This window comes from Branchiostoma belcheri, unplaced genomic scaffold (genome assembly GCF_001625305.1).
Source record: "Branchiostoma belcheri isolate BF01 breed outbred unplaced genomic scaffold, Haploidv18h27 scaffold131, whole genome shotgun sequence".
Taxonomy (NCBI): Eukaryota; Metazoa; Chordata; class Leptocardii; order Amphioxiformes; family Branchiostomatidae; genus Branchiostoma; species Branchiostoma belcheri.
In genome coordinates, this window is record NW_017802725.1 from 688391 (window position 1) to 701440 (window position 13050).

Consider the following 13050-nt stretch of genomic DNA (forward strand, 5'->3'; position numbering starts at 1 on the left):
GAAACTGTGCAATTCATAGGCAAATGAGGGCATAAAGCCTTACAGTGTTGTGTGAGGGCCTGCATGGGGGGGGGGGTAAACTTTTCGCCGCCGATTACAAATCACGTTAAAGTTTCAGAGCTGATTATGACTTTACGCGTTGAGGCTAATGTACTATTATGAATTACGTTGACTTTTGGGGAGGCTGCCTACGGATTACGGAGACTAAAATTTTAGTAAAAAGGCCTGATTACGCCTCATGAAAAAAGGCATGCAGGCCCTCTTGTGTGAAGGCCCAAGACTACCCAGTATGATATGTATCTACGTAAGGCCACACCAATTTGATTTGTTGGTTCTCAGATTTTTTTCAGAAAAAATATGAAGTGATAGGACAAAAAAAATATATGAAATAAAACTGACCTTATGGCATCCATATAATAAAATCAGTATGGCCCCTAAAATATAAATTTGCAACAACATCGGTATTGTTTCCAAGGTACAGAATGAGCGTCAAATTCTTCGAATCGTTTGCAACCCTTTTTCCGAGAAAAAATGCCATGTTTTCAAAATGTTCTGTTCCTTGGTACGGTGTTGATAGCAATTGCACGAATGCCTGTTAAATGATTGTTTAAGCTTGTATACTATGTACACATACCTCTATGTTTATCTACAAGTACATTTATGTTGTGCTACATTGTGATTTTACACTACTGTAAGTAACATGAGTTGGCAAAAGCGTTACATTCAAGAGATATATAAGCCTTCCTTTCAAAAATAATACAAGAACAAAATTACACTTGTGAATGCATCAAAATCATGATTTCTAACAGTAAAGAAAGTTGTCCCAAATATGTATATACAGTAACATGTAAAAGATAATGATGTTAGGCATGTTTTGATGGTGCATATGTATTTTACAATATTCAGGCTACACATCTAGAAAAAATAACATACTATTATTTTATTCTGGTAAGGTTCAAACTCTTCTGGTTTCGGTTTATTTACAAAATCAAATTGTTTACATTTTGGTCCCTTAATGAATCACCTTTGGCAAACAAAGACCCAAAATTATACCTTTGGGAATAAAGTGAAATTTCACAAGTAGGCCATTTAAGAAATTTGATCTGAGGCCTTTCTAATCAGCACAATGGGAAAATGTAAACATTTCTCACACTCATTATTTCTAAAGGTCTGCACAAAATTTCATTTCATTTCAAAACAGGTACTTTTACTTTTTTTTCAAATCTATTTGGGACGTTCCTCAATTTCAAAGATGATTTATATGTTGGTATAAAATGGTAAAGAAAATCAGACCAACCAACCTTTAAATTGATGACAAGCGTATCAATGGAGAATATATGGAAACAGTCACGGTAGAATTTAGCGCATTAAGTTCAAAAGAAAATAAACAACTTTCCCCTTCATTCATTGTAAACATCAACATTCAATTCATTTCAAGTTTATATAAAAGAATTAATATTAAAACATACCTAATATACAGTACATTTTATTCAAAGCAAAACAAATATTATCATAACTAATGTAATAATAAAACAAATATGCTTTACTCATTTATCAAGTAAAAATCAAATTTACATTGAGCTATTGCAAAGCCAGAACTTATTGATTTAGATACAGAGATTAGGTAAATACGCTTAATTAGATTGGAACAATACCTTCCAACAAGCACGAACAATACATTGTTTTGTTTATGTCAATTTCATCACTTCCTTGTTAAAAGGAAAGACCTTTCCATTTCATAAACTAAAAGCCGTACCAAACGATCCGTAGCAGAAAGGATAGCCGTATTATTCTGGAAATATTGCAGCGTTTTTTTTCCCGTTATAATTTCTAGCGTTGTCCGTAGGGAGATGATCGCTAGTGTACACCGGCTAAAAATAGCATCGGACATTTGTACATTTGTGGGGCCATTTTCTTGGGGGCTGTCAATTCAACCGGCGGGCACACGCCTTCGCTATAACCCTACCAAACATCCTTGGTATTTTATAACCAGTCTCCTATCGGCCGCACAAACCTAAAATCGCTGGGAAAATTTTCCGTTCCTCCTAAAATGGTCAGAGCATCGCCACAGCGCCGGACGGCTGTCTACATGTTTGGCAAAAAGGCAGTCCCCTGTGTGTGTACATCATTTTCTCAGCTGAGCCGTCCAGGCGATATTATTATGATATTTTCTCTCCCTTTGTGTTCAAGCTAACGAGGAGAAATTTCAGCCAGGCTATCCTATATAGGAACACTGCGTCCCGCTAGTTTAGAAAATGCTACTTAAGGACAGGGAGTGTAGAAAAAGCTGAAACACGGTATATATAATATAGGGGCTGTACAGCTGTGTCTAGTACCCCTCCCCTCTTTGAGCGTGTTCGGGCGAAGCACACCCCCTTTCCCCTCCCCGACTCTACCCCGCTACTCACCCTTTTTCCGTCCCAGTCGCCTGGACCACACGATCGGGAGCTAGGAGACGCAATCCGGGACCGATCCTGGAATTTTCCGGAGCTGGAAGGCGTCAGAAAGGGAAGGAAAATCTCTTTTTTTTTTTTTTACAACATGGAAGTGGACAAATGGTCGGTAGTCCCCGTGAACCCGGCACTGCGCCGTGACGTCACCGGAAATACCAGGCCCCTCCATCCCACCATGCACAGCGCCGCTTCCGGTCGTCTGCTAGAAAGTGGAGATCGAACTCCAAGCAGATGTTGCGTGGGGGAAGGTGACGTTTTAGGACAGTCCGGTTTCTAGATGCATGTACACCCAGGAAAAAAACGCGCGGGTGATCACACATACACTCACTCACACACGATGCACAAACATACACAAATTCATCCTTCTAAACTTTCATGAAAGTTCATCTGTGTTGGTAGTTGTAACTTTTGATCCAACAATCCAACACAATAAAGTTCTCTCACCTAGAGCTTTCCACCAGTCACCCTGGTCTTCCTCAGTAGACTGACCCAGTGAAGCTTGTCAGGTGGCTTCTTTAAGTGTGACATCAAACATCATCTACTAGATACTTTTGACCTAGGTGAGAGAACTTTGTGTTGGATCAAAAGTTTTAAATTAAGTTTCCAAAGTTAAGTTACGTGTTTCATTTCATTATCTGTTTTACATAAGTCAAGTTTCTGTACACCACTGCACTACTTGTCACAAAAAAAAAAACAAGGTACAAAAATTCAACTTGTTAGATAACATATTTATTAGTAACTTCTCTCTGTACAAATGCCATTGTATACAAAATATAAACATATCTAACAAAACTATTTCAGATATGTACAATAACTACAACAGAACAACCAATAATTTCTGGTTTGAAAAAAATTGAACAACAATTGTATCCTAATACTAAGCTTGGCACTATTGTTTAGCATTAAAGTGTTTCTTTTACTTTCATGGATCAAAAGTTCCATCATTTGATACAAAAATATGCCTCAAAGGGCAATTGTCTTTCAATGTAATAAATCTCACAGCCCACATCCTACAGGGCAACCTCAATAAAGCAACTGTCAAGGAGGGGCTGTCTGGGCCACATCACTTCAATTTGTTGGTTCTCAGATTTAAAAAAAAAACGTGCTGAATTTGGCAGCCTCTACCAGGCTTTAGAAGCAACTGCAAAGAGTAAAAATTGGCCAAATAGTAAGATAACATGCCAGGGGAGTTGGACCATTGAACACTTTTCCATTCTCAAAACTATACTCCCTTAGAGGACCAACTCCCCTGGCATGTTATTTTTGTATTTGGCCAATTTCTATTATTCCTAAAACCTTCTGAAGCCTGGTAGAGGCTACTAAATTGACAAATCAACAAGAAAACATAGTATGAAAAGAAAAAAGAATCTATCTCAAAGGTTTCCTCCCAGCAATCTATTTTCATTTTGATAAATCTTTATTTTAACATCCTCCCTGTTGCCTAAGCCCATAACCAGTACAAATTTGTTGCCAAATGTCTACCAATTGAAAGCAGACTAAAATGTACAATGCTTTATGTGAAGCAAAGAACAGAATTGGTAAAGCCTGACACTTGTGAAGTTACCTGCCCTCTAAACAAGCACTCTTATCTCACTTTTATTGAGAGATCTATCCCAGGAGGTTTGCTCAAAACATTGCTATGAAACCGATTTCAATTTTCCGCTCAAACAATATATACAGGTAGATCCTTCAAGATAGCCAGACTTTATTGCCCTACTGGGCTCAATTTCATATGAAGAAACTGACAGCAGGCTTGAAAAGGGGAGTTTTAAGGTGATGGATTGTTTTTTAGCGTTGGAATAGAGATTGGAAAAAGACTGGACATTTCATGTCAGAAAAATGGCACCATCAAAAACATTAGTAGTCAAATTTCTTACAAAATATTATTGACAATAATCTTACAAGTCTCATTGACAATAATCTGGAATTTTTGCTTTTATTCTAATAACATTTTTAATGTTACATCACTGTCAATTTTGATTTCAATTTTCTAATTTGATTTGGACCAAACACAAGAAAAGTATGAAAGTTCTACATAATGCATGTATGCACAAACTCAATCTTTTTTATGCTCCAAATTATCAATTATGTCTGTGCGTATCAGCTCTAACAATTTTGAAACTCCATTTGAGTTTTTGTCATTCCTGTCCTGACCACTAAACCAATAATTTTGCCCGTTCAGGTTGGCTGCACTCCTGTCTCTACAGGTTTGTCTTTATTAAACCACACTGGAGGTCAGATGACTGGGAAGGTTTCAGATGAAACTGATACACAGAGACAGTCATGAGAATATCAAACAACTTGCTTTCAAGTACCAGAGTCATCAGCCAAGGATTGATGTGTTCATAAACTTGTTTGTTTGTTCTAGAAGTACAGTAGGGGCATCATCACTAGATACCGGTAGCTTTAAACAACATTACAGTTAGATGTGCAGTAAGGGTACCAGGAAATGTAAAATTGCTGAAGTTGTACTGAAGTACTGAATATGTCAGGAGTGGACAACATCCTCACACCAAGTAAGACCTGTGGGATAGAAATGGCAAGTTTGAGAATTAAAAAATATAAAAAAGAGATAAATTGATTTAGTTGTTTTTCTGTACATTACTTATGAGCTAAAAGTTATTAATTGCAGCTAGAGTGAAGGAAAAAAATTGTCATAACCAAAAGCAAATTTATCAACTTAACATGCTTGCACAACAAATGAAAGTGCTCAACAAAGATGTTATGTAATTGTACAAAACTTACCGCTACAATATCTTTCTCAAACTGCAACTGTAGGAATGAAGTACTGAAGAGACAAATCTTCATGTAGAACAAAGAAGTGAAGAATGTTCCCATCAACAATGTCTGTCAGTGATAAAAGAGTAAAAATGTACTAGTTAGAATCACATCGTCTCACAAAGAGTTTAAATTCTGTGCTGTCATAGGAGTTTGCTGTCTGGAAATTCATCTATTTGGCAGCCAGTTTGGATATTAAAAGACCATTACAATACCAGCTTACAGCCTTCATTCCTGTTAAAAATGCTGTAACACTACAAGTTCAATAAGTTGAACATTATAATTGATGTCAAATGTAGAAGTAAGAAGTTAGAGAAAATTGCAGTCTTAAGCCATTGCCCAAACTTTGGACTGACTCCATATGATACTAGTACTATTGGGATACACTGAAAAACATTAAACGACTCCTGGCTCTAAGAAGTCAACAAAAACTAGCCTGGTTACCATTCTATAACCTACTTTCCCGAGTCCTACATCCTCTCCGCAAATAGAGGATGTAAGAGTCAGTGAGCTATTATAATAATAGGTTTGGTAACCAGGCTAACAAATGTATAGTAACTGTTATGTTTTATGTACTCTCTCCTGGAAGAATAGCTGTCACCCTCAGGTGGGCAGCTAAATGAGAGTTTTTCCTCAATAAACCTCTGAATAAAACCATTTAATTTGACAGATTTACTGCATATGATCCTGTCAGGGTTGACCTGTTGCCCCACCAGGAACTGAGAGAACTTCCTGATGTCTACACGAGCCTCGGCCATCTCCTCAGGGTCACGGTCACTCGGACACAGGCCTGACTCTTCTTCTCTCGCTGGGGAGACATATAAAATCTTTTTTATATTCAACATAGTTTTCTCAGATACACAATCCTTTTTTGGATATTTATGTATTTAATGTGAGTTTTTTCTTCCTTTTCTTCTTCTTCTCCAAACAAATAATGACCTGGACCAAACTTGTAACTGGTGTTGAAGCAGACACCCTGGGGTGTTGGGTTACATTATGTAGCAGAACAGAGTTGGAGAGCCTGGTCACCATAATGAATGTGTTTGCCTTTGAGTAAGACTAAACTAGGGCTAGACTAAGTGAAGGTAAAGATTATGCATTTGCTTTGCAAATGTTACATTTCTAGTGTGGAGTTTTCTTTTGCACAACCTGTAATTATGCCTCTCACTTACAATTTGATGTAATTTGATGAGCCTATTAAATACCTTCCTCAAAGCATAATTCAACTTTACTCACACCAGGAGGGAGTCTCCAGATCTCGGAACAGTGTCGTGACCGAGGCCAGGTCAGTCTCCACCTTCAGGGTCATGTCTCCGTTCCTATTGGCCGAGAGCACCTGTCAATCAAGAATATATAATGAGACTCAAGGCTTGAAGTTAGGGTGTGAACTACGGACCATACCATTCAAAAAGGGGGTGGTAAGAAGACACTTTTGATGCAATTTTGAGAGCATTATTAACTAAATATCATTATTCAATGAATACTGCAATAAAAAAGAAAATTCAACAAGTTAAAACCCAGAGTCATGTCAAATTTTACTGGTATATATCTCTGAAATATACTCCAGTATGATTGGTGTTAAAACTTTTTAGATTTGGGAACTATTGGGGAAGGCACCTAGGGAAGGTACAAAATGTAGCAGAGTAGCATGAAATTATTTCAAACATGATTGTCATTTCACATTGAATTTCATTCCTTCTTTTTTTTAATAATGTACAGAATCTGATTCATTATGAAGACCATTTCTGCTGCAACGAAGACAAATCTAGATTCTGTGTACCCTACAGTAGCATCTTTCATTCAAACCAAGTAGGTAGTAATCAATGAATAAACGAATGATTAACAGACATTTCAAACATACAAGTGGTCACATGATGGTAGAATGAACTTTGTATTGGCAGAGGCAAACTACTGGGCTCTATTTCTTAAGCACTGAAAATGGCGTCCCAAAGTCTTCACTCTACTGCATACCAACATAGGATCCAATCTCTTTCCTGTAACATCTGCAAGAAACCTTACACAAGGCCCAAGATCCTGCCTTGTCACCACTACTTTTGCCAGGAATGTTTGGAGGTTTTTCATGGACAATGGTTAGAGACTTGTGAAAGGGCAGAAAGAGTAGATCCGTTTAGGTGCCCAGACTGTGGCCAACCTGTGACTTTGCCTACTGAGGGGATAGCTGGACTCCCCAGCCATGCTGTGCGTTTTCTTGCAGGTGTTAAGAAGTATTTCCTCTTCATAAAGAAGCAGGTGAGCTCAGACTGGAAGGACCTGGCTTGGTGTCTTGGGTTTGACTCACCAGACATAAAAAACATTAACGGTGAACAACACGACGACAAGTCTCGGTGTATGGAACTGTTACAGCAATGGTACAAACGGGAGGGAAACGCGGCCACCATACATGTGCTGATGGAGGCACTACAAGAGGCAGAGCTACAACATGTTGTGGACAGTCTGAAGGACAAATATCCTGGTACGACCCTTTTCAAAATCACTTGAAATGTACTATGTTTCTCTTTAATTTGTTCATCTTCAGCTACATGGCAATCTATAGTTTTAAAGACAAGGAATTGTATCAAGTCTGAGAATTTACCTCGTTCATCAGATACTCCGTGATGTCATTGAAAATATGCATTATTTTGTACCTTTCTCAACAGAGCTAAATGAAAAGCAAAAGACACAGACGAGCAGATTTCCACCGTTTCCAAACCTTCCTGTACATCTAAACTTGGGCGCAGTGCAATCACCAACTACTGCAGGAGGGCAGGCTGGGGACATCGATGCCCTGGTCTCAAAACGGCTTCTGGAACTAGAGAGAACAATGTTCACTGAAGATGTGCTAAAAGACCGCAGACGCTACAAGAAAACGAGAGAAATCTTCCTATCCCACAAAGCTTTGTTGGAGGATTCTTTACCAGGGTCGATCCTCCTCCTCCTGACGTTCCTGCGCCAGACTGATGTGGACAGGTTCTACCACAACCACTACAGGGTGGGGGAGGGAACCCTGTCTCAACAACTCTCACACATCCTCATCTCAGACGACCTACAGGACAAGGTCAAGGGTGCCCAGCTGATCGTGAGGCTCCACGTGAAGCATGAAGACTATGTGCGAGTACGAGACAGACTGGGGCAAGGTGAGAACCACATGTACAACGTATAGTTTCATTTTATTTGTCTAGATATTTCAAGAGAACTGCCAAGTTATGGCAAATTGTATATAACAGTAACATTTTAATATGGTCTCAAACATATGACATTAGTACTGACTGCATTATTCCTAATAAACAGGACTGGACCGTACCACTTCTGCCGACAACCTGCTGACCCTGCCATCCCCCAGCAGACATGTGGACCATTCCAGCCTGAGAGGCCTAGACCTGGCTGTGATTGGTCAAGGGGACCGAAACCTGGCTGTGATTGGTCAAGAGGACCGAAACCTGTCTGTGATTGGTCGAGAGAACCGAGACCTGGCTGTGATTGGTCGAGAGAACCAGCCCTGTGACAGGACCGATGACATCACCGTGGTGTACAGACAAGTACAGTCAGTCGTACGAACAACTAGAGAGAAATCCAAACAAGAGGTGAAAGTTCAGCTTGAGATGATGCAGAGGCAGGTGGAGACAGGTAGGATTGGAGTAGATGCCATGATGAGGGAGGTAAAGATGCTGAGAGAGAAAAATGAGAAAGCAGAGACAATCCTCCTGGAACAAAAGACACAAATGAATGAGAAAATACAGCAACTTCAGGAGGCCATGAAGGAAATGGAGGCCAGAAATGAGAAGCTGCTAACTGCCAAGCAACCAGTGGAGGGTGGAAGTCAGCAGAAAGATCCAGTAGATTTAGCCATGTCAGACAAACATTCAACAGATAAGCCCACAGCAACAGGACAAGTCAAACAGTCAGTGGTTCAGCCTAGAGGGAAAGTTAAAGGTACAAATGTCAGACCAATCAGGGTGGGACAACCATGGGTGAGGAAAGTCAGGTTTGGGGGATTTGGATCAGGTAGGGGGAAATTTCGCTGTCCTTATGGAGTAGCTGTCTCACAAGACAATGAGGTTTACATTGCTGATTGTTATAACACCATAATCCAGGTGTTCACAATGGATGGTGTTTATATCAGAGAGTTCACAACAACTCTGCCAGGGGAAACTGGTAAAAAGTTAAAACCACAGGATGTTGCTGTAGATAGAAATGACAACCTGTGGGTGGTGAGTGATAAACATGTAGTGCAGTATTCCAGGGAAGGCACCTGTTTGGCCACAATAGATCTGCCACAAGTTATATACTTCCGGGGTAAAACTGTAGCTATGGCAACAGAACAGGTGATTGTTACAGAGTATGATGGGCAGAATGGTCGACTTCGAGTGTTTAACCAAGATGGTTCTGAGGTGGGGACATATGGTTCAGGTCATAGGTCACCAAAGCCTTGGTGTCCACGATATGTCACTGTGGATGGGGAGGGGAACATTCTGGTCACTGATATCAGCAATCACTGTGTCCATGTCTTGGACAGAGAGGGGAACTTCAAGTTCAAGTTTGGGAGTAAGGGATCTGATGAAAGTCAGCTGAAATATCCTTGGGGCATTTGTGTTGATGGGAAGGGAAACATCATTGTGGCTGACTGTGGAAATCATTGTGTGAAAATGTTTGACAGTCAGGGCAGATTTCTGTCTTACATTGGAAGTGGTATAAAGAGTCCCTATGGGGTTACTGTGTCACCAGGTGGAGATGTGGTCATGACTAATGCCTTGGATACTGTATCAGTCTGGACACAGGATTAGTGTTGTATCATACAGGACAAAGATTATTTTACAACTTGAGTTGTGTTCACAGGATTCTTGTCCATTATTCCACCAAATACATCCAGATAGAAGTAATTTTGCTGTACATTCCACACAGAAACTAAAAAGTTCAACGCATTTTGTATCATCTTCTGATCATTAAACAAATAGTGTTCTACAACTAAATATGTCACAAAGATTTAAAGCTACAAATGTACCTTAAGTACTAGTAAGTCAAGAAATGTTCTGTAATAATTATTGGATTTGCAGCAACAATAGAGAGGAGAATGAAATACATCTTGAGCTGACAAGTCCTGTGTGTTTGACTACATGTTTCAGATTTTGCAATGTCAAAAACCAAGTTATGCATTTGAAGCTTTAAATATGTTTTTTACTATTTGGAGGTTGTCAAATAAAGACTTGAAATAACTTTTTTATTGTATGATTCCTTTCAAAATAAACATGAAACTATAACATAATAACTGCCAAGTTATAATAAACACACTAGCATACAAACTCAAACTATCTAGTAAGTATCTTTCACAAAAAAAAGATAATATAGTACATTTGAGAAAAATATTATTAGTATTCAGCAGTCAGGGTTGAGACAAAACTCCAAACTTAACAGGTATATCATAAAATTAAGGTCTGTAGCCAGAAAACCATGACGTCAGTATTCAACAAGTTAGAGTAAACAATTAGAACTGTTACTAGTGGTAGTGACAAAAAGGGACTTTGCCCCAAAGCCGCCATGATTCAGGCAGGCAGGCAAGGAAACCATTCCTGTTTTGGGCAAAGGTAAGCTGCCAGTTTTCTTTAGATTCTGATTGTTAGCATGTCAGCAAACTACAAAAATCTTTCAGTACAGCTACAAAGTTAATATCAAGCTTGACATTTTGTTCTGTAACTTTTAAAATCAATGTTTTAGTTTTACGTCTAGACACTCATAAAGTACAGTGTAATGTTTGTTCACTCCCAGTGTCTGTACAGCTCTTGCTTTGCCTGCCATTTAACATTGTAAGTTCAATTAATGTTGAACTTTGTGTTTCAGACATATTTGATGTAATCTTTGGAACTGACTGGACAGCAAATTTGCATCATGTCTATACAAGGTAAAATCATTTCTTCATGCCTCACGATATTTCAACACTTTGAGTTCAAAGTTCAGTCATGTTGTTCCTAAGCTTCATTGTCAAGGGGGCTAATTTGGTTAATTGTATTTGTACTAAAAATGCTTAAGCCATACCAACTAAATATAATAACTAAAATTTCATAAAGATAAAGGCAAAAGTCTACTCCAACCAGAAACTTACATGTACAGTTGTGAACTTCACTGAACACCTCACGTGTGCTTATGATACATGACGTCAAAAAAAAAAAACAGTAAATCATTGAAGTTCAAATTTTCTTTGTGAGCCAATTTTTTTTCAAAACAATTGTTGTTGGGTCATTCTGCTATCATAAAGACTAGCAATGTATGGGGAGGATATTAATGATTATCATGTACATAATTTCTACATAAAATTATACCTTTTATTGTACAGATATGGTCGTTGCTTGCTGTATGTTTCCCCATACTGTACATACACATGTTGCCTTGCAGGAGTCGGGAGGTATTTCATCTTTATAAAGAACAAGGTGAGCTCAGACTGGAAGGACCTGGCTTGGTGTCTGGGGTTTGAAACACCAGATATAGACAACATTGAAGGCAAACGGCGGGATGACAAGTCTCGCTGTATGGAACTACTGCAGGAATGGCACAAGCGGAAGGGAAACGCGGCCACCATACATGTGCTGATGGAGGCACTAAAAAACGCACAGCTACAACTTGTTGTGGACAATCTGAAGGGTGAATATCCTGGTATGAGCCTTTTATGATATATATTTAAGTCAAGCATATATGTTTCAGTGGAAACAAAAATGACAATCAAGCATGATATTTATGACTGATAGTTCCATCATGTCATTTACTACTATGTTTTCATCTGACAGCTGTGACTGTCTATATTGTAGGAGAAAATGGCATAAGATTTGCATTTTGTAGAATAGCGTGTACATTATATACATGTATATTCTAGATGCTTTATGAGCAATTATCATTTATTCGCCTGTAAAATTTGAGACTACTCAATGCTTGAACATACCCGTACCTTTCTCAACAGAGTTAAATGAAAAGCCAGAGTCTCCCACAAGCAGCTACACATCTGATCTGGGGAAGGCTGAGAACATTGAAGCCATGAGGAAGGAAATAAAGATGAAGGAAGAGAAGAAAGCCCTCCTGGAACAGAAGGCAGAAATGAACAAGAAAATACAGCAGCTTCAGGAGACCAACAAGAGCCTGGAGGCCAGAATAGAGGAGCTGCTGACTGCCAAGCAACCAGTGGAGGGTGGAAGTCAGCAAAAAGATCCAGTACAATGTCAGACAAACATTACATGTATATGCCGGATAAACCCACAGCAACAAATACAGGACAAGTCAAACAATCAGTGGTTCTGCCTAAAAGTAAAGTTACATGCACAAAAGTCAGACCAATCAGGGTGGGACAACCATGGGTGAGGAAAGTCAGGTTTGGGGGATGTGGATCAGGTAGGGGGAAATTTCGCTGTCCTTGGGTAGTAGCTGTCTCACAAGACAATGAGGTTTACATTGCTGATTGTGTGAACACCAGAATCCAGGTGTTCACAATGGATGGTGTTTATATCAGAGAGTTCACAACAACTCTGCCAGGGGAAACTGGTGAAAAGTTATCACCACAGGATGTTGCTGTAGATAGAAATGACAACCTGTGGGTGGTGAGTTGGCAACATGTAGTGCAGTATTCCCGGGAAGGCACCTGTTTGGCCAAAATAGATCTGCCACATGTGTCATACCTCCGTGGCATAACTGTATCTATGGCAACAGAACAGGTGATTGTTACAGAGTATGATGGGCAGAATGGTCGACTTCGAGTGTTTAACCAAGATGGTTCTGAGGTGGGGACATATGGTTCAGGTCATAGGTCACCAGAGCCTTGGTACCCACGATATGTCACTGTGGA

At 39.3% G+C, this 13050-nt stretch overlaps 2 protein-coding genes across 2 annotated transcripts in view; both read right to left on the reverse strand.

Annotated features, from left to right (window-relative positions):
- Positions 1 to 2612, reverse strand: part of LOC109464058 (cAMP-regulated phosphoprotein 21-like) — a 94262-nt gene extending 91650 nt beyond the window's left edge. The window contains exon 1 of the mRNA XM_019760981.1: positions 2409 to 2612. The gene's annotated coding sequence lies outside the window, so the exon portion shown is untranslated. The remainder of the gene's footprint in view (positions 1 to 2408) is intronic.
- Positions 2613 to 5197: 2585 nt separating this feature from the next.
- LOC109464077 (checkpoint protein HUS1-like) overlaps positions 5198 to 13050 on the reverse strand; it is a 31787-nt gene continuing 23934 nt past the window's right edge. Inside the window, exons 6-8 of the mRNA XM_019761004.1 lie at positions 6468 to 6567; positions 5908 to 6039; positions 5198 to 5300 (exon numbers count right to left, since the gene is read on the reverse strand). Of these exons, the coding sequence (XP_019616563.1) occupies positions 5215 to 5300; positions 5908 to 6039; positions 6468 to 6567 (318 nt within the window). The 3' untranslated portion in view covers positions 5198 to 5214. The remainder of the gene's footprint in view (positions 5301 to 5907; positions 6040 to 6467; positions 6568 to 13050) is intronic.